The following is a 27,993-nucleotide window of genomic DNA, read 5'->3' as shown; positions in this document are numbered from 1 at the left end:
CGTTCAACAGCACTTTAGTTCTGTGCCTTCTCATTTCAATTATTTTTTCACAGCATTAGGCGAGCTATTTATGCATCATTAACTTTTAAATTACGGTTAATTAAAATGTGGCTTTAAAACTCAAGTTCAGCTGCCCATCGTACCAGTTTAATTATAAATTTTAAGCACAACATGTATGTGTATAATCTGCTTTTCGTTGTAATAGTTTTTAGCTATTGTGCAAAATCCTTTAATTATACAAGCTGCGATCACGCAAAGCAGCCAAAGTTTGTATGAAAACTTCAAATAAAATCGTGTTTTTATTACTACAACTGAATATTTGGCAGTTGAGCTCATGCTGTGATGTTCAAAAAAACGACAAGGCCATCAATTCGTGTCGCAAGTCCTTGCTGGGCAATAATTCAACCAATTCGAATGGGGAAGTGCGCAATCTTAAGTCGGATAAAGTGGCTTTGCATGCAGTAAGTATCGCTCTAAAATATATCATTTTAAAACTGGCTTTACTCTTGGGAAACGTGTAATCCTCAGTGTATTGCGGAGTGCTCCTTCAGGACCAATGGATTCTTGTTGAGCAATGGCACTGTTAATACCCAGGCATTGCAGAAGAGCTATCAGCAACGCTACAAAAACGATCCGAATATGTCGCAACTGATGTTGAAGAGCCTCAATAGTTGCACGGACTACGGTGAGTTAGCATACGAAAGTTTTTTTCTACTTAATAATGGTTAATTCTAAATAGCTAGGAAGCGGGTGCAGGAGTTCCAATGGATGCCCAAGAAGGGCGACTGCGACTTCTATCCTGCCACCTTGCTGGCCTGCGTCATGGAAAAGGTCTACATCAACTGCCCGACCAGCAAATGGAAAAACACCAGCGATTGCACAGCGATGTGGAAATATTTGGTTGCCTGTGATGATGTGGCCAGTAATAAGAAGAAATAGCCATTGCACATATCCAATTATATCCGAATATAGCATCAAAATTAAATTCTTCACTTTTATTCAGCCTCCACTTGGAAGGTCAATTTAGCGAGATCGGCCATTCCACACTGAATTACATCGCCTGCCTTGAACGCATCGGCACCATTGGGCGTTCCGGTAAGGATCAGATCGTTGGCCTCCAGGGTCATGTACTTGGACACGTAGGAAATGATGTCGGGCACCTTGAATATTAAGTCTGCAGTGCACCCGTTTTGCTTAAGGTCTCCATTGACGGTGAGCCAAAGCGGCAAGTTGTGCGGGTCCGTCACTTTTTCGATGGGTATAAACTGGGACACGGGCGTAGAAGTATCAAATCCCTTGCCCAAGGTCCACGGATGACCGGCCGCCCGAGCTGGTCCCTGAAATTGATTATTGATTACAACAATGGCTCTTGATTGAGTGCATCCATCTTCTTACCAAATTGCACTGGGCAGTTAGATCCAAAGCCAGGCAGTATCCTGCCACATAGCTCATGGCATCTGCCTTGGATACGTTCTTGCAGGGCTTTCCAATCACCACGCCTAGTTCCACTTCATATGCCACCTTGGTAAAGACTTTTGGTAACTGGGGGAATACAAAGTTTAAATCACAAGAGGGATTTTCAATTTCCATTCGTTTACTCTCCAGTTTATGGACTTTTGCTATCTTGCTACTATCTTAATGTTATCTTAATTAATTCTCTGTAGAACTCACCACAATGGGCTGACCCTCCTGGAGGTACGAAGATGTGGGCTTGAGGAAGACGAGCGGCTCCTTGGGCACGGGAACGTTCCTGGCCAGCACAACGTCCCTGCGACGGAAGAAAGTATTCGTGGATTACCCATGCAGACCCAAGATTACTATGACACTGAGTTACATGTAATTGAGAGCCACCCCCACAATTTTCTTGCCATTGCTCAAGAAGTTGGCGGCATTTTGGTTTTGGCACGCCATCCTGAGGATTTGAGTTAGTTGCACTGTGAATTTGAAAAAAAATGTGTATTGTAGCTCGATTATGAATGCTCAAGGAAATGATTAGAATGGGAACAGCTCTGCGGTCGAATGAAAGTGAGCATTCGGCGAGCTGGACGGCACTTACTTGCGCAATATTTATTAATTTAAAAGTGGGGGGTTATCTGGAGAGTGGCCCCCCGCAACAAGTTTATCAATTAAATAACAACAGAAAACGGAGAGAGCGATCGAGAAATCAGCTGATATGGATGTGCAGAGTTGTCAGAGCTGGCAAAGTGTGTTGGGTAGCCATACAATGCTTACAATTCATAGCTCTGAAAGGGAAATAACTTAAAAACATTTCATAAATAGTTGTAATTGCAACAACCTGTTCGAAAATTTAGAGCAGAAACGACGAAATTGTGTGCTCTTGCCGTATTTTGCAGCACTGGCCCGTGGCAGTGTGACCGTTCATATATGTGACAGATATCGATAACGATAGTGCACACTCATCTTTGGCTTTGTGGTTTCGCAGTCCGTATTTGGGCGAGATCTGGTAAAAAAAAATAAAATTCTCCGTGTGAAAAGTGAGTGTCCAGTAGTTGGCGTCATCTGAATAAGCAAAAACAAACAACGTGCAAGCCGCCAGGAGCGGTGAGAATAATGACTTGCATACGACATTCGCTCAATTGGTGAGGGACCTCGGCAAGTTGAGTTTGCCTTTGCCATCGCGTTCGCCTCGCCGTTTTCGCGCATCCCGCCTGCGGTCCTACAGAAACCGAGACGAGCAAATTGTAATTTTCCTTCGACCTAAAAATTATATGAAATCGCTGGCGAAAAGCGATTTGCGAGACGTGTTAACGAAAAATCAGCGAAAAACGCTACGTGGTGCGTGAGTGCGAGTGCGACGGAAAACTCTGGCAGTGAGCGAGTGAGAGAGAAGCAAACGACGAGCCAGTAAACTCTACAAACACACAAACAACACAATGATGAAAATGGAGACTGACAAAATAATGGACGAAACCAACTCCAATGCACAGGCCGTGAGTTTTCGCTAAGTTACCTGCTTTAAGCGGGATCTCTGCCCTTCTAAATGCATTAAACACACCGATTTAAGTACATATTGCCCAAGGTGTCGCCTCAATAGACCCACACACATACACACACACAGGGGCACGCACACCTACGCCACCTATGCGTGTTGTCACACACTGGTGTGCGTGTGCTAGTGCTTTATTTTCGTATATACTACAGATTTTGCACTCGTGCACTCTATTAAATTCGGACACTGTGGCACATAGCCATCCCATGGGCTATAACCTTAAACTCTTGTGGATATTAGACATTAGCCTACTTATTCATCGCCAGCATCATCATCATCATCCCCTTTGTTCAATTATCGTTGCATATATATGTATATATCCCCAATCTCCGGTTTTCGAGTCTTAAGATTTCGTTAATTGGCCTCGAGTTTGTGTACACAATTAATAACAAACGCTGTGCACAAAGTACGGCCGTGTACATTTCAATCAGTACTTATTTAATTGTGGAGCTATATACGATAGGCGGCTTACTGAAGGTCAGTTCGCGTAAAACCATCGAGTAATGGGCCAAAAAAATCGTTTTTTATTTTCAATTTTTTCGCTCGGTTTCGCTTGAGTCATCTGGGCTTTAATTTCGCCGGATTCAAGGTGGAATCTGGTTAATGAGACAGATGGCTTCTTGGTAATAGCAGCGAAACACAAACGAGATATTATTAACTATCAATTAGAGGATATATACATTCATATTGCTTATTGCCACAAACCTTTCTCATAGCATAATCAGTGCATAGTTTAAGTAGCATCCTTCAGCTCAAAGTTACCAGGCAAAGGCAAACAACTAAAGCTTACAAAAACCATAATACGGCAATTAAATTAAGGCAACCGACCCGAATACAACTTAGTATGTTTGTACATACATATTCACAACATTTACTACAAATACTGGCAAGGTTTTCGCATTGCTGGCATTGCAGTTAACTTAATTACTCAAATCACTCACACTCGAATCGACCAATTTGTTTACTTCACGCCGATAAAATTGTTTGCCGAGATCTTTAGCGTTTAATTGATGACGTTTGATTTAATTGGGGCCCATCAATGGGTATGTCTATATATAGAATGCGCATAATGAGCATGGAAGACCAAATAAACATCGATACAATTATTATTTATAAACTGGCCGTGTGAATGATCTGTTTCTACCGCTGCGCTGCCAGTCGCGTTTTTCATTCTTCAGAAATCCGCTTTGCAAACTCTTTCGCCGCCGAATAAAAAAAAAATGAGAAAAATTACGAATAGAAAGAAACGCTCAGCGTAGTCGAAGCTAATTGCCTAATTTTAAGCCCCCAGTTTGGGTCGTCGGTAGCCTAAACTAAAGAAAAGTTGCACAACCAGCAGCTACCTACTTTTCCAGTTTTAACGATCGCCCCTTGACATCGAAGCACCCCATAACACATCATCGTCGCCCCACAACAACAACAACAACAACAAAAACGAAACAAATGCAATCTCATAATTAATTTGCTTCTTTATGCCACTTTTCACCCATACAGTTCACAACCACTATGCTGTACGACCCGGTGCGCAAGAAAGACTCATCGCCCACCTACCAAACGGAGCGGGAACTCTGCTTTCAGTACTTCACCCAGTGGAGCGAGTCGGGCCAGGTGGACTTTGTGGAGCACCTGCTGTCGCGCATGTGCCACTATCAACACGGACAGATCAATGCCTATCTCAAGCCGATGCTCCAGCGGGACTTTATCACATTGCTGCCAAGTGAGTGCCTGCCGATACACTGGCTATTGCCACCTGAGTCCAGTCGAAGTGGAGAAATAACTTCCGTTCATACAGATTGATATATTACGTTCACAACAAAGTATTAGGCCAAGACTGTAAACTGTAACATGTTAGCCAACGACTATGAAAATATGAACGTTAAAAATGCAGTTTTAGCTGTGGATTCAATAGTGGTTATTCTACAAGTGAGGAAATGATGAAGTGGTATATCATATATTAATCTGCATTTTTGAAGCTGTTAGATCTATTCCTAAATATTATAAATATTGAACGGATAAATTAGTCATGCTAAGTCATTCCAAGAACGTGATTTATAACCCAGTTGTTATCAACAGCATGCTTTGTATGGGAAGGTCAGTAATCCCAGTTGACCAATAGAGAAACCAATTCACGCAGCCGATAAGAAGGCAATAACAGCTGTTAGGGTGCGAATTCCACCATCGGAGTTTGACCGTTTTCCTCCTAAAATGAAGGCTCAGAAATGGCTCATCCACCATTAGAATCTCAGGCGAGTCTAGCAGCACAAAGCTGAGTTTAAGCCCTCGACACACGCAATTGGCGAAACAATAACAAACTGCAGGTACAAAGTTGAACAACATGAAAGGCAAGCCGCGCTCTGAACCCGGTGCGATTCGTTCCGCGTCCCCCGACAGACACCCTTGCTCCTCCGGATTGTTGCCGGGCATGTTTCCAACTGTTGGAGTGGAGAGGAGCCCAGAGGAGTAGGAGGAGGTGAAGCCAGTGGGTGGGCTTTAGGTTGCTGGTTGTTGGCTGTTGACTAAAAGGTCGTTGCTTCCATTAAACGCGCTTTACCGGAACACAAACAGAACGAAAGCGGGAACGAACCTTGTATATTATTCATAAGAAAATGTGAATCGATTTATTCGTGGCATCGATTGTTGTCGTCCAACAGATGTTAACTAATAACAAAACTATGGAGTGTGCTACGGGTGCAATGGATATGATTGGGTTGGGTATGGGCAAACAGGTTAACTATGAGTATGAGTATGTGAATAAGCGATCAGTTCGCTTATCAATGCATCAATACGTGAGCGTATCGATGACTCAAACAATCAACAAGAGCTGTGCGTGCAATTCTAGCCTTTGCAAGGGCATTTATACAGAAAACGTATATTTACTTTCGGTTCGTTTGCTCAGATATTCGCTGAAATGCATGCATGCATGCATACCTGTTCTGAAATAGCGAAAAAAGTCTCTTTAATTTGCAAGCCTTTCCTTCCTTGAGCCACCAGTCTGGAATAAGTTCTTTTGAGGAAGTCGTCTCATGCTTCCGTTGACTTAATCCCCGGCGATGCACTCCTTGTTCTTGCTTTCTTGTTATGTAATGACAGTACACTATGACCACTTGGCTTTTTTTTTCCAGATATAACTAATTCATATATTGCTTTAAAAGTACAAAGTTCATGCAGTCACTATAAACATAGCAAGCCATTATGATATGCTTATCAGAAATTAGAATGAAGAGCCTGATTAAAATGTTATAAACTGTCAAGTTTAAATTGAGCTATTAATTTACTTTGCTTACCAAGCATCTGATTAGTTATTCACCAATTAATTGACTAATTTATCCCTTAGGAGCATAGTTTTAAATATTTACTCAAAAGAAAATCGAATGCTAGCACATACGTTTGTATAACTTCCGCTTAGTTGGCATCACTGAGTGTTCTAGAATGAAAAAGAGTTGCAAGTAGGTAACATTGTCCCCTCCATTTACATTGTAATGCACTTCAAAGGCAGCTAAAAGGTGGTGGGGGGGACAGTCGGGTGGACAGAGCGGACGGACGGACGGACGGACTTGCTCGCAGACGGATAGACACTCTTAAGACCGTTAGTCGCCGGCGACGGCAAACAAGTTGAGCCAAATCGCTGCCGCCCGCCAAACAGCCTGCCATTCCGAGTTATGCACATTTTTAATTGTGTTGGGCAAATGCTGCGAACAGCAAGCAGGGAAGGCACTGAATGCGAGTGTGCTCGCATGCACTCCAGACTCTGACTTCTCTGTTGGCCCATCAGCCGGTTTGTCAATACAAAGATGAAGATGTGGATGTGGTTATGGCCATACCCCCGCCTCATCCTTCGAGTGAAACTCAACCACTCCTAACCGTGACACATGTAAATATGCCAGTCTATAGGTTGCGCCTACTCCACAGCCACTCCCACACACTCCCTTCCACACCCACTCCCGCCTACTGGGCTAAGTGCATTTTAATGCCGTTAGGTGCATCATTTTGCCTCTAGTTTGGCGCTCAATTAAAGCTGGCTGATGTGCTTGCATTGCATTGCATTTGATTGGGTTGAGTGGGTGTCTGCCAAGAGCGGTAGCAGCCACAAAAGCTCCACCTCATATCTGATGGAAAATCGGTTATGTGTAGCTGGGGGCCAAATATAAATAGCTGCCTTAGTCAGAAACTTTGTCCACAGAGATGGGCTTTTCCAAGATAATTAGATTACATGGAATCTGTGCCTTGCTTGATAATTACAATTACTTGTGCATTATTATAACATTTTATGATTAATTATTTGCAGTCAAGGGTCTGGATCACATCGCAGAAAACATTTTGTCGTACTTGGATGCCGAATCGCTCAAATCATCCGAGCTGGTCTGCAAGGAATGGCTGCGCGTCATTTCCGAGGGCATGCTCTGGAAGAAGCTCATCGAACGCAAGGTGCGCACAGATTCCTTGTGGCGCGGACTGGCCGAGCGGCGTAATTGGATGCAGTACCTCTTCAAGCCAAGACCGGGCCAGACTCAACGGCCACACTCATTCCATCGCGAGTTGTTCCCCAAGATAATGAATGTGAGTTGTCCTCGAAGTGTGCCGAATTATGCAATCGGTTTATTAAACCCACATATTCTATGCGTTTTAGGACATTGACAGCATAGAGAACAACTGGCGGACTGGCCGCCACATGCTGCGCCGCATCAACTGCCGGTCCGAGAACTCGAAGGGTGTCTATTGTCTGCAGTACGATGACGGCAAGATTGTCTCCGGACTGAGGGACAACACCATCAAGATCTGGGATCGCACGGATTTGCAGTGCGTTAAGGTAGCATTCGACATAATCAATCCATAAGATTCTGATTACTAACACACTGCCCGCCGAATTGCAGACCCTAATGGGCCACACTGGATCGGTGCTGTGCCTGCAGTATGACGACAAGGTGATCATCAGTGGCTCCAGCGACTCCACCGTCCGCGTGTGGGACGTCAATACCGGCGAGATGGTCAACACCCTTATCCACCACTGCGAGGCGGTGCTGCACTTGCGCTTTAACAATGGCATGATGGTTACCTGCTCCAAGGATCGCTCCATCGCCGTCTGGGACATGACCTCACCCAGCGAGATTACGCTGCGGCGCGTCCTTGTCGGTCACCGTGCCGCCGTCAATGTGGTGGACTTTGATGAGAAGTACATCGTGTCCGCCAGCGGGGATCGCACCATCAAGGTCTGGTCCACATCTAGCTGTGAATTCGTGCGCACCTTGAATGGCCACAAGCGTGGCATCGCCTGCCTACAGTACAGAGATCGCCTGGTGGTCAGCGGCAGCTCAGACAATTCCATAAGGTGAGGCGTGTGAACTTAACCAACCGACTTTCCGGCGCTGATGTGATTAATGATGGGTGTAGATAATTTCTGCGTGAATGTTGCGATTAGTAGTGGGAATTAACTCCGTCTGCCGTATCACAGATAGTAGCTTTAATTAACGCGTATTTCCTTACATTTTGTTAGTATCTGAATATTAATGAACTGTTCGTTTTTGTATATATTTATATATCATAAATATTATATTAAGTTTTCCTATCATTTTAAACTGCATAAAGAGATCATTTTCTTTTCTTTTACTTTGTCTACAACAATCTAATATAACAAATTTGAATTTTATTTTCTTTTTTTCAGACTGTGGGACATTGAGTGCGGTGCCTGTTTACGTGTCCTGGAGGGCCATGAGGAATTGGTTCGCTGCATTCGTTTCGATACGAAACGAATCGTTAGCGGTGCCTACGATGGCAAGATCAAGGTTTGGGATTTGGTCGCCGCCCTGGATCCAAGAGCAGCCTCCAATACTCTCTGTCTGAATACCCTTGTGGTGAGTCATTCGGCCAGTCCGTAGTAGCATTTGTCTAATCTCGATGGTGAACCCTTTTAGGAACATACTGGTCGCGTATTTCGTTTGCAATTCGATGAGTTCCAGATTGTTAGCAGCTCGCATGATGATACAATTTTGATTTGGGACTTTCTAAATTTCACACCCAATGAGAACAAGACCGGACGCACACCGTCACGTAAGAGAAGCCAACTTTCACCCCATTGATCTCTTGAATTATGCATAACGATTTCGTTTTGTTTTCTCAATTTCCATTGTGCTTGTTGCTATAGCGGCCTTGATGGAACATTAACATTTTGTGCAACGGCAGCTGCGCGAGTTACATCTACAATCCTCGAGCGAAGGAGAGGAGGACGACGATGCGGACGAGGACGACGAGGATGATTTTGAGGAGGAGGATTCTAGAAACGATGCTGGCGCGTTTATGGGGGGATATGTTAGGCACCGGGATGCTGGTGGTTCGGGATCCGTCACCGGTTCCGGTTCGGATCCCGAATCGGATGACCTGGATTTCGATATAGATGTTGAGAATATTAATGATTATGATGAATAATGAGTGAATGGTCGTTAACCAGCAGCATATACATACACACAGCAGACTTGTTTAAACAAAAAACGATGTTGAACCCAAGATACAGCGATCTCTAAGCGTCTATTTTACACACTACATCCACACACACACACACACACGAAACACAACCACATAATATGAATTAAATGAAGTTATAAAAGCAAACAAACAATAAATGCAGGAGTATACCATTTATGCAGATATTTCGCAAAACTGGCTGTTAGGTTTGTCGTGTACGAATGAAACAAAAATGAAAGATGCAAAAACGGAAGGACAGAAAAAGTAAAATTATATATAAGTTTATGTAGGCGCTGTAATACTAATCGAGGGTCAGTCTTTGAATCGCCCTTCGGATCAGTGGATCGATCGATTGGGCGTTATTTTAAGTGTTTCTTTAGCTCAAATACACAAGTATCGCGTTTAGGCAGCTGCCGCCTCAAGAATCGCAGCAGGAATCTTCAGCGCGGCCAGAAGAATCAGTCTTTAGCATAAATGTTAGTTAGAGTTGCATCATTGAAATTGGCAGAGCGCGTTGCCGTTTTGCACATTTGTAACCTATTTTACACGCCTTTTGCCTAATGTTTGTGTTAATTGTAAAGTAAATCTAAGCCTAGTATCTTATTGGCAATTGTAATCTAAGTTAACCGAAATACAAATATTTTAATTGAAAAGTTAATTGTGTAAAGAAGGACACGCAGCAGTGTCTGCAACTGGAAGTTGCACATCTTTCGAGCGAAGATGAATTGAAAATGGATCCATTGTACTGCAATATATAACCGATTCTTTGATTGATTGATCTATGCTAACTATAGGTTTTAGATATACCGATGTATGTAGAAAATAGCAAATTCCCAGGCAATTTCAACAATATAATTATATGTATGTATGCCGTTCGTTGATTGTGATCAATGGATATTTTACTATGTGTATTGCTATTTGTAAGTTAAGTTCCAATGCTATACTTGATCTGGATCACGATCACGCCGCTTCCGCGTTAACTAATGTATGTACATAACGTTTTACTTTAACAAAAGTGTTAACAAAAATATGAACACATACTCCGGATTATGTAAAACTGTTAGTGGAAAGAGGGCAGCATGTTAAACGATGGCCGAGCAACTGCTAGTGCGCGAATGGGCTTAGTATATGTAACATAACTAGAAATAATAATAAATTGTGTATAAATGCTAGAAAATTGTTTATCTTAAATGGACTCACCCAATTGATTAAATTTAGTGAAGCGGAAATGGGTAATAAAAAGTTTTACTAAAGAGCCATGAGTTACAATAAATGCATGCTAACATTTTTGTTTTGGAATAGAAAGATTAAAACCACTAGAATTGAATTGGGCGGTTTTATAATATTATATAACCGCATATTATTGTATTTCCTAAGCTCTGAAAATTTTCATATTGTTGCCCAATTTCTCCTTCGCACTCCCACCAGCTGCGTACAAGGTATCTGATAGTCGACTAACTCACTTGTTTTGCAAATAGATGCGTAGTCCATGCATTACATTTATGAACTAGTGAGAACAAAGTATTTTTTGTGAAATTCGCGATAGGTACATTTTTGACGGTTTTCTGGTCACATCGCCAAATCGCAAACTTTGCTTACTGCTAAATTTCGAAGCTCCCAATTTGCAAATATTCCAAAATGGACTGGTACGTGGGCACAGAGTGGGAGGACAAGAACCGTGGTCTGGCCAAGAAGGTAATTGGCCTCCAATTCACCGAAATGGACAAGCCCACGATAATCAGTACGGTGGAATTCAGTGTCAACAAGAAAGCCACCAACTTGGGAGGACGACCTAGCAAATATTTGGTCAGCGATGAGTCCGCTACGTATCCTCAAAAGCACAGCCTGGAAATGGGCACCAGCCTGACCGCAGTGGACTGCTACTTGGAGCTGCTGCTGCAGCAATTTGTGCCGGGTGAAACGGCAGCCTGTAGCATCACGACCAAAACCGGCGAACGAATAGAATTTGAACTGAAGCTGGAGAAAATTGTGAAGAACACTCAGGTGGAGAAGCTAAGCGCTGCAGAGATCTATGAGGTGGCACTACGTCTCAAGGAAAGCGGCGTGGCCACCTTTAAGACGTTCCCGAAATTCGCCTTTGATTACTTTGTGCGTGCCGCAAAGTTGCTGATCACCTACAAACCCTTCGATAAACTGACCAAAAAGACCAATGGCATCAACGGCCAGGCGGTGGAGGAGCTCTTTATTCAGATACAGACCAACCTGGCCGCCTGTTTGCTGCAGGAGAAACGCTATGAGCATGTAATCTACCACACGCAGTTTGTGGAGACGGAGGAGAGTCCCAGCGAGAAGAGCATCTACCGGCGTGCACTCGCCTACTATCACCTGAAGGAGTTCGCCAAGGCGCAAGCCACCATCGAGCGAATGCCCAACTACGAGGAGAAGCGAGAGTTCAGCAAGCTGCGCGACAACATCGCTGTTAGCTGGAAGGATAGCAAGGCCCATTACAAGGAGGTGGTGCAACGTATGTTTAGTTAGTTCCCATTGATAACATTGCGATGTCGTGTTAACCAATGGTCTTTATAAAATAGCTTATGTTAAATGTACTACTTTGATTTTCTACTCTTTCTGTGGTCAAACTTGGCGCGCTTGTTTTTGGGATCGAACTTGGCTCTCCTGTTCTTGGGGTCGAATTTGTCCTTCTTGTCCTTGCGATCGAACTTGTCCTTACGATCGTACTTGTCCGTGCGCTCAGATTTGTCATTCTTGTCCTTGGTATCCAGTTTAGCGCGCTTGTTCTTGTATTTCATTCCGCCGCCCAAACTAGGCCGCTTTCGGGAGGACTTCGCTTCCATTTTGAACAGTTCTGCAAAGGAAACATTAGTTTATATTCTACGCAGCATGTAGCACAACTCACCTTCGTCTGGTTCCTCGCCGACTTCCTCCTTGTAGTACTCTGCATCATCCTCGGGATCGCTGTCAGTCCGTCCCTCTGCCGCCCTCTTGGCAGCCCATTTTTCATCCTTCTTAAGCTTCAAGTTGCGGGCACGGTTCTCTGCCTGCTCCTTCTTGCGCTGCTCCTTCTGCTTTCGCTTCTTTTCGACCAGCTTGCGCAGGGTTTCCTTTTCGTCCTCTGTCTTGACCACATGGTCGTGATACAGTACTTCGCCCGTCAGAAGGCCCTCTTCTATTTTGATGAGCTGCATGGTTAGTCGAGGTCCGATCTCGTGTAGCTTTATGGAGCTCTTTTTGTCCTCCAAGTTGCCCTTGCTTTTAAGAGTCTGTGCCAGCACCACATGTGATTGCTCATCATCTTCGGCCTCTGATTCGGAGGCATAGCCGTCCCTGAAAATCAATATTATGATTATTTGATGGAATGAGAACAAACGGTCATTTCCTACTTGGTCACAAAGTCCACGACTTCGTTGCACTTGCCCAGATTGGGTACCGTTCCTTTGACGATTTTCTGGACCGCCCGCTTTAAGCCAACCGGCACCACCTGCACGGAGTAGTGCCGCATCTCGACCAGCTTCGTGTCCGGATTGTAGGAGAACAGGACGCAGCGACGAATGGTGCCGATATTAACCGTGGCCAAGTTAATTGAGGGGAACATGTTTTGGAACGTGGTGGCCATCAGCTTAAGGTGCTTGCCATCGCCACTGAAGTTGTTCATGATGACGAGCGGAGCGTGCTTGAAGTGATCGTTGTCAATCATCTGCTTTTTGCTTAGCGAGATCACATCTCTGGCCAGGGTGAACTGGTGAACCTGACAGAGAATAACTTCGCGGTAAAATATCCAGTATAAACTAAGCGATGAAACAAACAAACCTTGAAAGTCAGGGAAGGACCGCGCGGCAAGCGGACCACTTTGAAGGACAGCTGCGTGGAGGCCTTGTTGAAGATGCCCATGTGCGAGACGTGGAAGAAGCTGCTCAGGCTGACAAAGTCCTTGATGCGGTTCATCCGCTTCTCGCGCAGATTGCTGGCCGTAAAGGGCTCCATAATGCGGCGGAAGTCCAGGGTGAGGTCCGTGATGTACGGACAGGCGAGGCCGCGATGGATGACGAAGGAGTGCGGCGCCTCCACGATCTCGCTCGGCTCGCTGGCCTTGAAGGCCGCCGTGCGCGTCTTCGGATGCACTTTCTTCTTACCGCCCATGTTTCAATGTTTTTGTTCACTTTTCTCCCGCACGTGTATGGATCAGTGTGGCTGCTCGCGCGGAAAATACCAAACACCCACTCCGACGTCTGCCTTTGGTCACTCTAATCCCATTTTAAATTTCGATTTTCCGCCCAATTGAAAGCACTTCTGTTTTATTTAAATTATATTTATTTAATCACACTTAACATAGCAAACACAAATGATGTTATTTCGTTTCATTTATGCATTTAAAGTTTTACAACTGTTTTTGTTTGATTTCTCTTTATCAGCTAGTTTTACCAAGTGGCCAATCGTTTAAAATGTTGCGAGAAACCGAAGAAGAAAATCCGAGCTGCAGTGCTGTGGTAATGAATTTGCGTTTAAGTCGAAGAATTTCCGGTTGTTTGTTGTTGTTCTGCTCGCGAAATTACAACTATATATTTATGTTGCGAAAAATTAATAATATTAATATTTTAATATTAGCATATATGTATATTTATATAAATTATAGTTCTACAGCTTAAACTGAATTTGGAGTGTTTAGTTTTGCTTGCTTTCTTTCCGCGGCGGTCGATTTATGCGATACTCATGGATCTGTATATATATAAAACTTCAGTTTAAACCGCAGTTAACTACAGCCGGATGTTGTTGCTTTCGATTCTTTTGCTGCTGCTGCTGCTTCTGATGATGGTGGTGGTGTTGGTGGTGGAGAGTGGCGGCTCAGATTTGAATTATCAATTTATGCGCACATGACAAACTGTGGCTGACAAACGCATAGACATCTTGTGCGGTCCATCGGGTGTACGCTGCTCCTGATCTTGGTGTTGCAGTTCTGGCCGCTGCTGCTCCTCTTGTAGTCGTAGTTGTAATTGCTGTTGCTTCTGTTTATGTTGCTGTTCTGGCGGTTGCGGGGAATAGCGAAAATTGCTTGGGGCGGTCACTGACAGCACTGTTTGCGCACATCGGCGGTGACAGTCGGCTTTACGTCGATGGGCTCCACGTTCGACGGGCGGATGACGTCGCCTTCCGGCGGATCTCTGATCTGTTTCTGCGACACAATGCGATAGATCTCTGAAACGGGATTACGAGACATCATTAGTCGTGCTTCGTTATCATTAATCTATTGACTTTCAATGAAGCGTTTAATCTACAGTATTTAAATATTCTTAAACGATCGATAATTTGAAAGCAGACTAGCTAAAATATCCTGAACGACCCACCTGTGAGTATGTTCTGGAATGCCGTTTCAACGTTCGTTGAGTCGAGGGCCGAGGTTTCTATGAAACTCAAGCCGTTGCGCTCGGCAAACAGCTTCGCCTCGTCCGTGGGCACGGAGCGCAAGTGCCGCAAGTCGGACTTGTTGCCCACCAGCATGATGACGATGTTCTGGTCGGCATGGTCGCGCAATTCCCGCAGCCACCGCTCCACGTTCTCGTAGGTCAGATGCTTGGCAATGTCATAGACGAGCAGGGCCCCCACGGCACCGCGGTAGTAGGCAGAGGTGATGGCGCGATAACGCTCCTGGCCGGCCGTATCCCAGATTTGCGCTTTAATTGTTTTGCCATCGACCTGCGTTGGATGCACAAGAAGGATGAAACAAAGGACAGCATTAGAATGGTGCCAGTAATTGGCAATTTCGCCACGAAATGCCTGCGGCGCATTCGCTTTGAAAATTAATATACAAGCACTGGCATTCAGTATTCACACATAACCAACATAAATTAGAGCTTATGGATAAGCTTTTAACTCTAGTAAGAGAACCCAATTTTTGAAATTTCTTACACTAGTTAGAAAAAACGCAAGTAGCGTAAGTTATATTCATTGAACCCATTTGATATACTAAATATTAAGATGACCTACTAAGCTACTTCGAAAAGATGGCACAAAGTATTGTTTAACACAAATCCTTATACATACGTAATATATAATTGTTATTGACCACATAAATTTATTATTTCAGCACAAGTGACAACTATGATGTCAACATTTTGGCTAATCCCGTAGGATGGCTTTTGAAATTATGCAAGAAAGCCAATTGGCAATCCATTATTTAGTGAAATTCTCGACACTTACTCAAATTGAACAAACTTTTCCCCCCAATTTTCCGATAGACGCCTCAACTACGTGTCCTCCCACCGAAACGCACACGCAAGTTCACCCGTGACTTCCCCCACTGTGGGTGCGGTGCGGTAGATGTGTGGGGGTGGAGCTCCATGGGCCACTCCACCCTCGAATTCTTGGCCAGCGTACTCACCTCTATGCTGCGCGTTGCAAACTCAACGCCAATCGTCGACTTGGACTCCAAGTTGAATTCATTGCGCGTGAAACGTGAGAGCAAATTACTTTTGCCAACACCGGAGTCACCGATAAGGACAACTGCAAAGGATTAGAGGGAATTAGTGACATCGACATTGGCATTGGATAATCGAAGACCCCCAGTTGCATAATTTATGTGGGTGTGTGGTGTGGCGTGGCGTGGCATGGCCCCTGTCTTGTGTTTTACGGCCGGACAGAATGGTCGCTGGTGGCCCGGCTAGGTCATGTCCTCCTTTCGCCGCTGGCACGGCGCACCAAGGTCAGCGAGTACATAAAACCGCCATGCTCGGGGGATTTCAGGCCATGGAAAGAAATGTTTTATGATTGGGCCAGTCGACGTTAGGGAGTTCGTGTTATTGTGCTTCATTGCCGATAGCAAACATTTCTTGGATAATTGAGTGGCGGATATTTGAGGGAGCAAACAAGCATCCCAAGTTGATATGCTACCCGATAAAAACTATCCACTGACCTTTTTACGACTCCATTTCTTTTTGATAAACTTTCTTATGTGCGGCCAGAGTTGTTGGCTATAATATATATTAACTGATATCTAGACACTGTGTTTACTGACTGTCTGTCTATTAGTTTCCATTTTTGACACCCTTTTCGGACATTGTTGATTCAGCATGTTTGCTAATCCATTCAGAAAACAACAACTATAACTCATCAAACACCTTTTCGCTCTATCGCTATGGTCATCGCTGCACGGAGAAAATTCAAATAGTAAAATGGTATCATATGAACACTGATTCTTGAGTTCGAAGTTTCGATTGCAATGCCATTAAGATAGGAACTAAATATTTGAAACGACTTTTGAGCTAAGTCCAAGTTTTTGACTTAATTTAGATAGCTAAATTAGAGGGTATAGGGTTTTCTTTCAGTGTGGACAGCTGGGAGCAGCGTGGTTACAGTTATCAGCGAGAGAGCTGAGTCACTTTGTTTTCTACTCTCTTTCTCAGCGCTAATAACGATCTTTAAAGAGAAATTGCACTTAGTTAAGCGGATGCGATGAGAAATTAAAAGGGGAGGAGTGGTAATCGACGGTCATTACTTAGTAGTGGGATTGGCTCGAATAACCCGAAACGGCCCATTTTCAGTTATGTGATTATGCGCTTATCGGTGAGTGGAATTCTTCAGCAGTTATTGGCTGTGAGTCATGTCCGTTTAATATTGTTTCATGTGTGAAATTTGAGGCCTCATCATGCATACCGCACACTGACGCATTATTATGATGACTTTTTTTTTAACTTTTTGTATACTTGACCCAAAAAATACGGCAGATTAAGTTTTAAATATTTTTTTAATGACATTCAACAGTTGCTCAGCTGTGATAGCTAGCAGAGATTTCCAAGCGCAATTGGAATTTATGGCGTAGTAGCAAACGAAGGGAACAAAGAAGAGCTGAGAATTTGTGACCTCTGTTCATACATATCTACACATAAACGGGGGAAGATGCGGGATAAAAGTCTTGTTTTCTACCTGCAAATACATCATTTTGCTCTACTGTGCTTCAAACTTTCAATCGAGAGCGGGTGAAAAAGAGAGCGCGCGTGAGAGAGAGCTACTAAACGAAGTTACAAGAAACCATTGCAAAAGCCAGCTGTACAGAAATCATAATACCCACACTCTCGCTCTATTTACTGGATATCTAATCACTTTAGCATTTCGAGTGGGTGGGCAAGCCTTAAACCTACTTTACAGAGCGAGCGATTATAAATACGATCTGCTTGGCTTTTGTATGCAACGTGGCGAGACCAACGGCACTGTAATGACAAAACAAGCAGTTAACGGCAAAGTACGCGTACTCCAGTCCGAAAGAGTACCCCAAAGAGATGGAGATAGGCAGAGTGAGAGCGGGAGAGCCACCAAAGGGCATCCAACTGCAGCAGTAGCAACAACAACAAACTCGGGGGGCGTACTTCTTATTTTGGGAATTAATGACACTCACGCAAACAAACACACCACATACCATCACATGAACTTTGGGCTCTTCGAGTGCACTTTTTGTTATTCTCCAATTAGTTTCAATTAGTGCTATTGAACCACTGTCTCTCACGGCAGGGAGAGGAGAGCCTGGAAGTGCGGCTCCTCCCCTCCTGATCAACCTTCCGCGATCTTCGACCAGCGGCTAGTATCATGTTTATAATTACCTTTGAACAGATAATCGTACTCGTCTTCTCTTGCACCCATTTTGCTCAATTTGTTTTGCTATCGCTCGCTCGGTTCGATATCCTTTGGAAATCCAGTTCCGTCCTTTTTGTTTTGTGTGTGCGGGTGCTAAACGAAATCCAATAATCCCTGCGCGCCGCCGATTTCTTTAATGCGTTTGTCGTCGGCTCACACACTTTACACTTTTATTTGCAGTTGTAGTTGTAAAGAAAGAGAAAAGTGTATATATCAGTATTTAAGTGGCGAAATCGGTTGCTCTTCCAGCTCGGATGCGTTCGAAAATGCTGGCAGGACTTTTCCGGCAATTGGAGCAGTATTAATTGGAGATTTGCAGCTGCTTGCAGCGCATTTATTTGCAATTTTCTCTTACACGAAAACTTAGTCACTCCCAATAACGTCACGTTATATTTCCAACGAGACTAGAGATGTTGAAAAATATCGGTACATCGACATTATTTCGGCGATACTTATCGATTTTCTTAATGGCGATGTAAGGCGATAGTACAATGTCACTTCTATTTTTGTTTATATGAACATTGTTTTATACTCAAAAGCTTTAGAATTAGAATTAAATTTTTTCATAATTAAAACACATTAGGTCTAGAAAATAAATCTAATGTTTGTTTCCTATTTAAAAAACTTATTTGTTTTATTTTAAAACACCAACATACTTATATCATTATCGATGTTTTCACATCGACTTGCATCACTAAATTAACGAGATGGATGTTTTAGAGTTACCAGACGGTACGACGAATTATCATGAACTGCTCTCGTTTCATCCCGACAAGCCTATCGTATTTTAAAAAAGCTGAACACATTTTCTAGGGATTATCCCTAGCCCATTTAACTTATTTCCAACTCAAAATGTCTTGAATACTTAAAACGTTCCAACCTAAACAGAATCGTTCTCCCAGTAGCAGTAACTGTTTCTAATATTATCTTATTAAAAAAATTAATTAAATAGAAAACATTTCGATCCCAAGTAAAAACCCCCTGCTTACAAATCAGAGTAAAAATGTGTTTATTTTAATATAAAATACTTGTAAAAAACGATAAATTAAGTATAATGTGCAGCTAATACTTCCGTTGATCTCTAGTGAGTTTAAAAACTCTATTCCTATTGCACTTAAATGCGAGCGCGTTGCAAGGCCATGGCTGGATAAATGAGCAGAAGTCCGCCGGCTATATAGGTGATCCTGGAGCCAACGCACCAGAAGGCTATTAAGGATTAAAGAGTTTAGAAAAGGTATAATCCTAAGACAGCTGAGGAGCTCACCAATGCATCCCACCACGGGGCCCAGAGCTCGAGCCAAAGCTCCCAGTGAGCGGAATATGCCCAGTACTGAACCCTTCTGGTCATCGTTTCCGTATTTGGATACGAGGGTGGTCAGACAGGTGACAGCGAAGGCTGTGGAGATTGCGAACAGGGTCATGCCGGCGTACAGCATCCGACTGCCCTCGGCTAGGCCGACTACTACGAAGGCGGGTACAATCAGGTACAAACTGAAGATGGCATAGCCTTTGATCTTCGCCTCGGGCAGCCGTCGGACCACCGATCCCTGCAGCAAAGTCATGATTACACCTAGAAAAAGACACAAATTTGATAGGGAATATTGTAGATTATCAACTTGCTCCATACCCGTTGTCAAAAACATCTTCGCCTGATCCATCGAAGTGTAACCGAATTTGTGGTACATCAGAAATGTGACGGTGAACTCCAAGCCGGAATACAGAAAGAGATACAAGAAGTATACCAGGCCAATGGATCGCAGTGCCGCAATGTCTTTCTTAGGCACATTTTTGATGGCAGCAAATCTGTCAGTGGGAGAATTCTTTTGAAATATGATTGTAAAATCCAGACATAATCATTGGTAATAATCTTCTAGCTAACTGGACTCAATTCCCTGTAACTACAATTAATCAAAAGCAATCTAGAATTTACTAACTGATAAGGCAATCAAACAAACGTGTCCGAGAACCCGGCATGATAATAGTGTCTATCAAACCAGTCAGGCAAGTCCGGGTGGCTTGCAGTTCTCACCGTATGACGATTTCGATTTGATCACACGACAGGTTTTCGAGACATGCTAATTAAAACATTGAATTACCTAAATATGGCCGAAAAATTGAGCAACTGCAGGCCATAAGACAGTGCAGATGATATCTCCTTAACACGTTTCTCCTGCGAAAAGGTCAAACAATTAATGGTGTTGGGAATATATTTAATTTAGCCAACCGTACGCACCTTGGGCAACGTTTCCCGCAGACAGCAGGCCAGGACCACAAGATCTCCAACTGCCAGGCCAAACGCCAGCAGAGAGGGCAACACAAACCAAGTACTTCCACTTTTATCGGAGAATATGGCGAACAGGGCTCCAATCATGGGCCCCACAATAAAGCCCAGCGAGAAGGCCACACCCACAAGGGCCATACCGCGTCCACGGGTCTTAACGCTGGACACATCCGTAATGACGGACATGCACAGGGATATGTTGCCCTTGCTAATTCCGCCCACGAAGCGGGCCAAAACGAACAGGGCAAAGTTGCTGGAGCAGGCCCAGATCAGATAGGATAACGCAATACCACTCTATAGATGAAAGAAGACGTAGCTTAAGGAAGGTTTACTTATTTGTGGCTTAGCTAAGGAGTTTGAATTTGACGAATTCCACGCTTTTGGATTGAACTCGTAATAGCATGAAATGTTGACCAAGCCAAAAAGAAAACTAACAAGACTAGTTTAGTGTTTAGTGCACATTAAAGCATTGAGCACTGGGATTACCTACCGCACAAGCCAGCAGGACTGGTTTCCGTCCGTAGTAGTCCGAGAGTCCTCCGACAATCGGACTGGCCACGAACTGCAGGAAGCTGAACATGGAGCCGAGAAAGCCTCCGAATAGCACCGATATGTAGCGATCCGGGGCGCCCAGGAGCTGCTGGAACCAGCGCACCCGATCCGTGAGCACGGCATACAAGCCGGAGCTGTCGTTCTGGCGATAGTGCTCCAACAGCGAGGGCAGCAGCGGCAGAATGATGGTGAAGGCCAGTAAGTCGAAGAGCAGCGATACGAAGATTATGTATATCATGGGATCACTCTTCTCCGGCTTTCCATTCTCCGATGCTTCCTTATCCAGCGCTTTATTGTTGTTGTGATGGTGGCTTCCGGTTTGGCTGTGGCTTTGCTTCTCCATGGCAGCGGTTCCATTGTGGCGACTCCGTAGGTCGGCCATCTTTGCTGATTTCGGGTGTTTAGCTTGTGCCGTGATTGCGTGCGTGTACGGGTGTTACTGCAACATAACTGTATCAACGGAACCACAACTCCACCGACAACTCTTGGCCCTCTCGAGAAGCGGCCAGCCAAAGCGAAGCCAAAGTGAAAGCTGAACAGCAACAGCTGTTCCAAGGCGGCCTATAACGAGCAGACGGCATTCCAACCTGTTGCTTGCTGCGGATATTTGAAATAAGGGCGCCAAAATGAGTTATTCAAACATCTGTAATTAATTACTTTTCTTATCAAAATTACCAACGAATATTATGTTGGTGAACATTACTAATAGCATAGGTTTAAGTTGTAAATATTTAATTAATTTATAAATATTTTACAAATCATTGTTTCCTGCTTAAATAGTTAAGAACCGGATTTTGATATACATATATAAATTAAGTTTATGATTCGGTAGTTTTCGCCTATTTGATTTATTTATTTTATTACAATCCTAGTGATAATATCTTTTTAAAAGATAATGCAGTCAGATATTCTCTGACACAACTTTGTATTATAATTTAAAACATACCGCTTAAAATTGTTATCGCCTAGTATCGAAAGTCAAACCTCGATAACACTTAGTAAATATTCGATATACCATACCGATAAGTCGGCGAAATAATTGCTCATTAAAGTTTGGTAAAAAGTTGTTTAGAAGAGAAAAAAGAGCGTTATAAGATGTCCAAAGTGACCGTGCAAGACATTGAGGCGGTGGACGACTACTGGGGACCAACATTCCGTTCGATCCTTGAAGGTGACTGCGAATAGAAGCAATTGGCACACTTTGTTTACGCCCATTTTCCTTTTTTCCCGGACAGGCAACAACACTAAGCAGATTGGCGACCAACTGGAGCAGCGGATACGGAGCCATGACAAAGAGATCGAGCGGATCTGCAATCTGTACTACCAGGGCTTCATCGATTCAATTCAGGAGCTGCTCCAGGTGCGCACGCAGGCCCAACAGCTGCACAACGAAGTGCATTCCTTGGACACGTCCCTTCGCCAGATCAGCGCCTCGCTGATTCAGCAGGGCAATGATCTAGTGCGGGCCCGTCAGATCGAATCCAATCTGGCCAGCGCCATCGAGGCACTCAAATCCTGTCTGCCCGCATTGGAGTGCTACATGAAGTTCACACAGCAGGCAAAGAACAAGCAGTACTACCAGGCGCTGAGAACTCTGGAGACTCTGGAGACGGAGCACCTAACGCGCTTGAAGACACACAACTACCGATTCGCCACCCAGATGCAGATACAGATTCCCATAATCAAGGAAAACATCCGTCGCTCTTCCGCCTCGGACTTTCGAGAGTTCCTCGAGAACATCCGGAAGTTTTCACCCCGCATCGGCGAGCTGGCCATCACACACACAAAACAGCTCCAAAAGCGTGATATCAACGCCATCATTGCCGAGCACATGCAGCAGATGAATGGCGGCGAAGCCGGCGGAGCAGGTGCTGGCGGGGATGATGATGGTGCCAACGTTAGTGCCCAGGATCTCATTGACTTCTCCCCCATCTACCGCTGCCTACACATCTACATGGTGCTGGGTCAGCGGGAGTACTTCGAGAAGGACTATCGTCAGCAGCGCAGGGATCAGGCCAAACTGGTGCTTCAACCGCCGCCCAACATGCACGACAATTTGGAGGCCTACAAAACGTACATCTGTGCCATCGTTGGCTTCTTCGTGGTTGAGGATCACGTTAAAAACACGGCGGGCGATGTCGTGACCAGCAGTTATTTGGAGGATCTGTGGTCCAGCTCGTTAACCAAGTTTGTCAACGAAATCAGCATGAGTTCTTCGTCCTGCACCGATCCTAATATCCTTCTGCGCATTAAGAACCTCATTATGCTGTCCATCAACACCTTTAAGTGCTACGGTTACACCGTGAACATCCTCTGGGAACTATTGCACAACATGCGGGATCATTATAATGAGGTGAACGTTAAGAAATTCTATAAGCCATTCTGTTGTTTGTAAAACTCTTGGCTTTCCTTTCCAGGTTTTACTGCAACGCTGGGTACATGTGTTCCGCGAAATTCTCGACAAGGAACAGTTCCTGCCCATGGTTGTACAAAACACGGAAGAGTATGAATGCATCATCGAACGATTCCCCTTCCACTCGGAACAGCTTGAAAATGCTCCGTTTCCGAAGAAATTCCCCTTTTCGAGAATGGTGCCGGAGGTTTATCACCAGGCCAAGGAATTCATGTACGCCTGCATGAAGTTCGCCGAGGAGCTCACCCTATCGCCCAACGAGGTGGCCGCCATGGTGCGCAAGGCGGCCAATCTGCTGCTCACACGAAGTTTCAGTGGCTGTCTATCTGTGGTGTTCCGCCAGCCGAGCATCACGCTGACGCAGCTCATTCAGATCATAATCGACACGCAGTACTTGGAGAAGGCAGGGCCGTTTCTGGACGAGTTCGTGTGTCACATGACCAACACGGAGAGGAGCGTATCTCAGACACCATCGGCCATGTTCCACGTGGCCCGGCAAGATGCCGAGAAGCAGGTGGGCCTACGTATTTGCTCGAAGATCGATGAGTTCTTCGAACTAAGCGCCTATGACTGGTTACTAGTAGAGCCGCCGGGAATAGCCTCCGCCTTCATTACGGACATGATTTCCTACCTTAAGAGCACCTTTGACAGCTTTGCCTTCAAGCTGCCCCACATCGCCCAGGCGGCCTGCCGACGCACCTTCGAGCACATTGCAGAGAAGATTTACTCGATCATGTATGACGAGGATGTGAAGCAGATTTCCACGGGAGCACTCACACAAATCAACTTGGATCTGATGCAGTGCGAGTTTTTTGCGGCCTCGGAACCTGTGCCTGGTCTAAAGGAAGGAGAGCTGAGCAAGTACTTCCTACGTAACCGTCAGCTGTTGGACCTGCTCATTCTAGAGGAATGGAGCACGTATTTCCATGACTATGGCAAGCAAGAGAACCGCTACCATCTGGTGCAACCGCAGTCCATTATTGTGATACTGGAAAAGATCCGCGAGGCGGACAAAAAGCCAATTTTCTCGTTGGTGCGAAAGAATGACAAGAAGAAGCTTTTGGAGACGGTGCTCAAGCAGCTTAAGCACATTGCCGATAGACAGAATTAGAAATATCAGGCTTGTAGTTAGTCGCTTTAAGTCCTTGTTGAATTCGTGTAATCATAAACTATAGCTTTTCATCTTTATTGTTTAGGCTAATTTGAATTTTCACATGGAAAAAGTATTTAGTTCTCATTACATTTGATTCGATTTGTTTTTATAAAAGACAAATTTCAATTGAAACAGCTCGACCCGTTGAACGTGTAAAATTGTATTTTGAATTTTTGATTCTTATGTACAAAAAGCGCAGAACTTTAGCGGTTGCCTACGTACGGATTGTTGATAAATACAAAACGAAAACGACATAGAATGAAAACAAACGGAGAGGAACGTCTAAATAACAAATTGTATATAATTATTAGATGTATGTAGCGTACGTGTATTGTGTAGGTATATTCCGCAAATCGTAATAAACTAACTTCTAAGTTACGTATATGCGTTGTTTGTGTTGCTTTTGTCAACTCTTCGTCTCCAAATGCTTGGGCGCATCCGCATACGTGAACTTCAGGCGGAATGCCTCGGCCAGCAGAACGTTGATTTGTCGATCGGACCAGTTGTGTGTTGGCAGATTTTGTAGCAGCAACATGAGGCCCTATCACATAGCAAGATGGCAATGATTAGTAGACGTTGCAGGAAGGGAAGATCTTTTCGTCTGGAGACTCACCTGGAAATCGTTTTGTTGCATCAGCTGCTCCTTCCAGTGCAGAAGGAATGCCGCGCACACGTACAAGTGGAACAGGGCAAAGCCGTCAGACTCTGCGAGATATGTGTCCCACAATCGGATGGTGCAGTGCAGCGGCAGCTCGCGTGTCAGCAGATTGTTCATCCAGCGAAATGAGAATTGCAAGTAGTCGACGCCATGTGCCTGTAGATGACGATGTAAGTTCACTGAAAGCACAAATTACAATTTATTATCATCACTCGGCAATTGTAGGTTGCATGTCCAATTGGCTTATCTAGTAATTATTTTTATTTGTTCCGAACATTTGCGATCTTAAAAATGTTTATACGTGTCATAGCCTATTGACCAAGAGCTATCTTACACCATATGGCTTCTGGAAAAACGTGTGTAAATATGTAAAATTTAAAGCATCCTTGGTATCTTTGACAGGGCACATCAAAATGGCTTGACTTTGATGAGGCTTTTCTTTGCTTAGGCATTGGGCATGGTGCTTGCCTTCCAATTTATCTTATCACAAGAGCATTAACATATCTCTATCTATATTTGATCACTTTTATTGTAAGGTAATCTTGATGTGGCGTCTATCTACGGGCAAAGGTAAAGCATTCCCACTCACCGTCAATGCGCTGTATCAGATCCTTGAGTTGGTTAACCTTCTCCTGTATGCCCAGCTGGGCAAAGATGTAGTTATCCTGAATGCAGTCGAGAAACTTAGATAAGCACCAAAACGAGTCCGCCTCGATAATGTTTCGAGTCTCCTCGGGCAGCGTGGACATGTCGTACTTTTCGAGATCCGTATTCGGCGTCAAGGCCTCCTGTAGAAAGACGATAAAGAAGGGCGTGACCAGGTCGTTGATGCCTTGCACGTAGCCGGAGGCAGGATGGCGAATGGCCCAGATAAAGAGTATGCGCTCGAACATCTCCTGGACAAGCTGCTGCTGGAAGAGCGGAATCTGGGGGTTCATTCGTGGCACATCGATGTGGATCTGGCGGTATGTGTCCTGTTGCGTCTCATCCTGGCTATCCACCCGGAAGTAGTTGTGCCTGAGGTCCTGGTAGCCCTGCCGCTTGCTCTCTAGCACCGCCATCCTTCGCTCACTTGAAGGCGGAAGATACTTCGAAAGGAGTCGCCAGCTGACAGCGCGCATCTGGAGTTCGGTTTAATTAGAATTACACAACGAAATATTTGTTCGATTCTCACCTTCCGAGGCACGCCAGACCAGCTGATCTTCTTGAGGGCCACCAAGTCCAGTTGAGGCGAGTCTAGCACCACTTGGAATTTTTCAATTTTCGTCTCGTACTCGCTGTCCTGGCAATTCGAGCTGATCTTCTGCAATTGCGGTCTGCCCGGGTAGTTCCTCAATCTAGATCTGAAATGGCAATATATATTACTAACCGTTGAAGTCTTGATTACTTTCGGTCTTAGTTCCGCGTCTCCCGACATTGCTCTGTGGGAATAGCTGGGAGTGGCTATCAGTTAAGAAAGTGAAATGCTTCAGGAGCGGTTGCCAAGTTGGTGTTAATACTCGTTAAAACGTGGCGAATGGCAATAATAAGTTAGGAGCGCCCCAATGATTAACAACATATATAGGTAATTTTAACCTAATTACATAGTAATATTGTATATTGTATATTGTAAAGTACCGTTTCAAAATTTGAATCTATTGTAAGTATTTCAACTCCCATATGACGGAATTCTTCATATCTTTAGTTTCTACTTTGATAATAAACACGTTAATGCTTTTTAAATAGCACCTAGGAAATAATTCAGAAAGCGGGTTCGATCCGCTCTACACCCCTGACTTATTTGCACAACTGCAGGCATTGGGTTCAACTTTCTTTTTGACTTCCCAGTTGAGTTGGCGCCGCTCACCTGTTTTCATTACTGTCCGGCAGAGATCTACGGTCTTCCTTGCAGTCGTCCGTCGAGCTACTGCTGACTGGGACCAAATCTGCGCCACTTTCGTTTGCTGACCGGGATGCATTATGGTTCTGGTTGCTTCGAGAGTGCGTCTCGATCACGTTGAGAGCCACCGTCTGCGACACTTGCCGGGAGAAATGAGCCGCATCTGTTGGGGGATCAAAACGAGATCAGAGGTTGAGGAAAACCATCGGGGTTGCGGAACCCACCGCCAGCTCCAACGGCCGCGGCAGCCGCCTCCGTGCTGCTGATGATGCAGAACTCGTCGTCACCCATGTCCCAGGCATCGCTCACCGACTTCTGGTACTCGGTGAAGGTGGACACCATGCCAGATCCGGGGGCAGCGCCGCGACCGACCGCTACCCCAACTGCCGCCGCCTTCTCGAGCTCCCGCTTGGGACTGGGTCGTCCGGGCACTCGACGTCCGCTGTTTTTCCAAAAGGTCGAGGAGTTTGCGCCGGGCGTTGGTCCGGCTCCACTTGCCACGGTTACTACTGCTACACCTGCTCCTGCTGTTCCTGTTGCTGCTGCTGTGGACTCGGCTGTTTCAGTTTGGCTCTTTCCTGCTAATTGCTCTACATTGTTATCCATCATACGTTCCCTAGAGCCGATTCTATGTCAGCGTCATTATATTATTTTGCATCAAAAACAGTGTGACCATGGCAACTATTTACGGCTTTCACCGCACGACACTTCTTGGTAGTGATGAGAGCGTATCGTGATCAAGTGACTGGTGCGAAACCGAACCATATTGATACCCATTACTTGTGGAGAAGAGTGAACCTAGTATAGTTCCGACGAGTCGATCAAGAGATATAAATGATTAAAAATGAAAACTCGTAATTCAAGACATTTTTCTATGCAAAAGCTTTTAGAAATATGGAAAAAAGGTATGTAATTAAAAAATATTTAATAAAGACCGTAATCTTTGAGGTATAAACATAACGAAAATGTTTTGTACAGAGTTCTTCTTTC

At 44.5% G+C, this 27,993-nt stretch overlaps 9 protein-coding genes and 1 non-coding gene across 15 annotated transcripts; 5 read left to right on the top strand and 5 right to left on the bottom strand.

Annotated features, from left to right (window-relative positions):
• Positions 1–171: 171 nt before the first annotated feature.
• Obp93a (Odorant-binding protein 93a) lies at positions 172–939 on the top strand (the record flags this gene model as incomplete). The annotated part of the gene is made up of 4 exons (NM_142688.1): positions 172–270; positions 327–461; positions 529–685; positions 740–939. 4 exons carry the CDS (start codon positions 172–174, stop codon positions 937–939), a joined length of 591 nt encoding a protein of 196 aa, NP_650945.1.
• Positions 288–2,316, bottom strand: CG5793 (uncharacterized protein). Of its 3 annotated transcripts, NM_001260296.1 has the most exons (6): positions 2,297–2,316; positions 2,057–2,243; positions 1,835–1,934; positions 1,672–1,768; positions 1,396–1,542; positions 288–1,337 (listed from the first exon to the last, which is right to left on the bottom strand). In NM_001260296.1, exons 3-6 carry the CDS (start codon positions 1,909–1,911, stop codon positions 996–998), a joined length of 663 nt encoding a protein of 220 aa, NP_001247225.2. In that variant the 5' UTR covers positions 1,912–1,934; positions 2,057–2,243; positions 2,297–2,316; the 3' UTR covers positions 288–995. The 3 variants fall into 3 exon arrangements, with proteins under 3 accessions (NP_001247225.2, NP_650944.3, NP_001247226.1); NM_142687.3 differs by lacking the exon at positions 2,297–2,316 and having other exon boundaries at positions 983–1,337; positions 2,057–2,145; NM_001260297.2 differs by lacking the exons at positions 2,057–2,243; positions 2,297–2,316 and having other exon boundaries at positions 983–1,337; positions 1,835–1,966.
• Positions 2,317–2,403: 87 nt separating this feature from the next.
• slmb (supernumerary limbs) lies at positions 2,404–10,637 on the top strand. Of its 3 annotated transcripts, none has more exons than NM_079706.3 (8): positions 2,404–2,951; positions 4,505–4,727; positions 7,296–7,567; positions 7,638–7,817; positions 7,882–8,336; positions 8,670–8,859; positions 8,920–9,055; positions 9,150–10,637. In NM_079706.3, the coding sequence occupies exons 1-8, from the start codon at positions 2,895–2,897 to the stop codon at positions 9,167–9,169; spliced, it is 1,533 nt and encodes a 510-aa protein (NP_524430.1). In that variant the 5' UTR covers positions 2,404–2,894; the 3' UTR covers positions 9,170–10,637. The 3 variants fall into 2 exon arrangements, with proteins under 3 accessions (NP_524430.1, NP_001262802.1, NP_001262801.1); NM_001275872.1 differs by having other exon boundaries at positions 9,150–9,694.
• Positions 10,638–11,032: 395 nt separating this feature from the next.
• On the top strand, positions 11,033–12,032 carry Bdbt (Bride of doubletime). The gene has a single exon (NM_142686.3). The coding sequence runs from the start codon at positions 11,105–11,107 to the stop codon at positions 11,963–11,965; it is 861 nt and encodes a 286-aa protein (NP_650943.1). The 5' UTR covers positions 11,033–11,104; the 3' UTR covers positions 11,966–12,032.
• ppan (peter pan) lies at positions 11,990–13,635 on the bottom strand. The gene is made up of 4 exons (NM_057631.6): positions 13,256–13,635; positions 12,829–13,193; positions 12,345–12,772; positions 11,990–12,293 (listed from the first exon to the last, which is right to left on the bottom strand). Exons 1-4 carry the CDS (start codon positions 13,583–13,585, stop codon positions 12,034–12,036), a joined length of 1,383 nt encoding a protein of 460 aa, NP_476979.1. The 5' UTR covers positions 13,586–13,635; the 3' UTR covers positions 11,990–12,033.
• A 107-nt stretch (positions 13,636–13,742) lies between these two features.
• Rab11 lies at positions 13,743–18,481 on the bottom strand. 2 transcript variants are annotated; one of them, NM_057822.4, is made up of 5 exons: positions 18,423–18,481; positions 18,034–18,234; positions 15,822–15,943; positions 14,788–15,136; positions 13,743–14,638 (listed from the first exon to the last, which is right to left on the bottom strand). In NM_057822.4, the coding sequence occupies exons 2-5, from the start codon at positions 18,071–18,073 to the stop codon at positions 14,505–14,507; spliced, it is 645 nt and encodes a 214-aa protein (NP_477170.1). In that variant the 5' UTR covers positions 18,074–18,234; positions 18,423–18,481; the 3' UTR covers positions 13,743–14,504. The 2 variants fall into 2 exon arrangements, with proteins under 2 accessions (NP_477170.1, NP_599137.1); NM_134310.3 differs by having other exon boundaries at positions 18,034–18,481.
• Positions 18,482–19,054: 573 nt separating this feature from the next.
• rtet (tetracycline resistance) lies at positions 19,055–21,443 on the bottom strand. Its single transcript, NM_079705.3, has 6 exons — positions 20,839–21,443; positions 20,301–20,642; positions 20,164–20,237; positions 19,695–19,870; positions 19,332–19,637; positions 19,055–19,273 (listed from the first exon to the last, which is right to left on the bottom strand). Exons 1-6 carry the CDS (start codon positions 21,280–21,282, stop codon positions 19,182–19,184), a joined length of 1,434 nt encoding a protein of 477 aa, NP_524429.1. The 5' UTR covers positions 21,283–21,443; the 3' UTR covers positions 19,055–19,181.
• A 473-nt stretch (positions 21,444–21,916) lies between these two features.
• Positions 21,917–24,843, top strand: Sec15 (Secretory 15). Its single transcript, NM_142685.3, has 3 exons — positions 21,917–22,071; positions 22,136–23,253; positions 23,318–24,843. Exons 1-3 carry the CDS (start codon positions 21,996–21,998, stop codon positions 24,422–24,424), a joined length of 2,301 nt encoding a protein of 766 aa, NP_650942.1. The 5' UTR covers positions 21,917–21,995; the 3' UTR covers positions 24,425–24,843.
• On the bottom strand, positions 24,776–27,690 carry Tbc1d22 (TBC1 domain family member 22). The gene is made up of 6 exons (NM_142684.3): positions 27,228–27,690; positions 26,971–27,166; positions 26,299–26,467; positions 25,714–26,245; positions 25,080–25,303; positions 24,776–25,007 (listed from the first exon to the last, which is right to left on the bottom strand). Exons 1-6 carry the CDS (start codon positions 27,610–27,612, stop codon positions 24,873–24,875), a joined length of 1,641 nt encoding a protein of 546 aa, NP_650941.3. The 5' UTR covers positions 27,613–27,690; the 3' UTR covers positions 24,776–24,872.
• Positions 27,000–27,881, top strand: asRNA:CR46045 (antisense RNA:CR46045). The gene has a single exon (NR_133427.1).
• The last annotated feature ends 112 nt before the right edge of the window (positions 27,882–27,993 follow it).

The sequence above is a fragment of the Drosophila melanogaster genome, chromosome 3R (assembly GCF_000001215.4).
Source record: "Drosophila melanogaster chromosome 3R".
Taxonomy (NCBI): Eukaryota; Metazoa; Arthropoda; class Insecta; order Diptera; family Drosophilidae; genus Drosophila; species Drosophila melanogaster.
Note: the sequence above shows the minus strand (reverse complement) of the source record. Positions and strands in the feature narration are given on the sequence as shown.

Coding starts and splice junctions, on each gene's coding strand:
- CG5793 (NM_001260296.1), bottom strand. CDS start 1,911: ATGGCGTGCCAAAACCAAAATGCCGCCAACTTCTTGAGCAATGGCAAG. Junction 1,543..1,671: donor AGGAGGGTCAGCCCATTGTG/GTGAGTTCTACA, acceptor GTATTCCCCCAG/TTACCAAAAGTCTTTACCAA. Junction 1,338..1,395: donor TAACTGCCCAGTGCAATTTG/GTAAGAAGATGG, acceptor AATCAATTTCAG/GGACCAGCTCGGGCGGCCGG.
- slmb (NM_079706.3), top strand. CDS start 2,895: ATGATGAAAATGGAGACTGACAAAATAATGGACGAAACCAACTCCAAT. Junction 4,728..7,295: donor CTTTATCACATTGCTGCCAA/GTGAGTGCCTGC, acceptor AATTATTTGCAG/TCAAGGGTCTGGATCACATC. Junction 7,818..7,881: donor CGGATTTGCAGTGCGTTAAG/GTAGCATTCGAC, acceptor GCCGAATTGCAG/ACCCTAATGGGCCACACTGG.
- Bdbt (NM_142686.3), top strand. CDS start 11,105: ATGGACTGGTACGTGGGCACAGAGTGGGAGGACAAGAACCGTGGTCTG.
- ppan (NM_057631.6), bottom strand. CDS start 13,585: ATGGGCGGTAAGAAGAAAGTGCATCCGAAGACGCGCACGGCGGCCTTC. Junction 12,773..12,828: donor GTCGTGGACTTTGTGACCAA/GTAGGAAATGAC, acceptor ATTGATTTTCAG/GGACGGCTATGCCTCCGAAT. Junction 12,294..12,344: donor CGGCGAGGAACCAGACGAAG/GTGAGTTGTGCT, acceptor TTTCCTTTGCAG/AACTGTTCAAAATGGAAGCG.
- Rab11 (NM_134310.3), bottom strand. CDS start 18,073: ATGGGTGCAAGAGAAGACGAGTACGATTATCTGTTCAAAG. Junction 15,944..18,033: donor GTACGATTATCTGTTCAAAG/GTAATTATAAAC, acceptor AATCCTTTGCAG/TTGTCCTTATCGGTGACTCC. Junction 15,137..15,821: donor TTGCAACGCGCAGCATAGAG/GTGAGTACGCTG, acceptor CATCCAACGCAG/GTCGATGGCAAAACAATTAA.
- rtet (NM_079705.3), bottom strand. CDS start 21,282: ATGGCCGACCTACGGAGTCGCCACAATGGAACCGCTGCCATGGAGAAG. Junction 19,638..19,694: donor GAAGATGTTTTTGACAACGG/GTATGGAGCAAG, acceptor GTCTTTTTCTAG/GTGTAATCATGACTTTGCTG. Junction 19,274..19,331: donor CCCCGTGGTGGGATGCATTG/GTGAGCTCCTCA, acceptor AATCCTTAATAG/CCTTCTGGTGCGTTGGCTCC.
- Sec15 (NM_142685.3), top strand. CDS start 21,996: ATGTCCAAAGTGACCGTGCAAGACATTGAGGCGGTGGACGACTACTGG. Junction 22,072..22,135: donor ATTCCGTTCGATCCTTGAAG/GTGACTGCGAAT, acceptor TTTCCCGGACAG/GCAACAACACTAAGCAGATT. Junction 23,254..23,317: donor TGCGGGATCATTATAATGAG/GTGAACGTTAAG, acceptor TTTCCTTTCCAG/GTTTTACTGCAACGCTGGGT.
- Tbc1d22 (NM_142684.3), bottom strand. CDS start 27,612: ATGATGGATAACAATGTAGAGCAATTAGCAGGAAAGAGCCAAACTGAA. Junction 26,468..26,970: donor CCGGACAGTAATGAAAACAG/GTGAGCGGCGCC, acceptor TTGCCATTTCAG/ATCTAGATTGAGGAACTACC. Junction 26,246..26,298: donor GGTCTGGCGTGCCTCGGAAG/GTGAGAATCGAA, acceptor ACCGAACTCCAG/ATGCGCGCTGTCAGCTGGCG.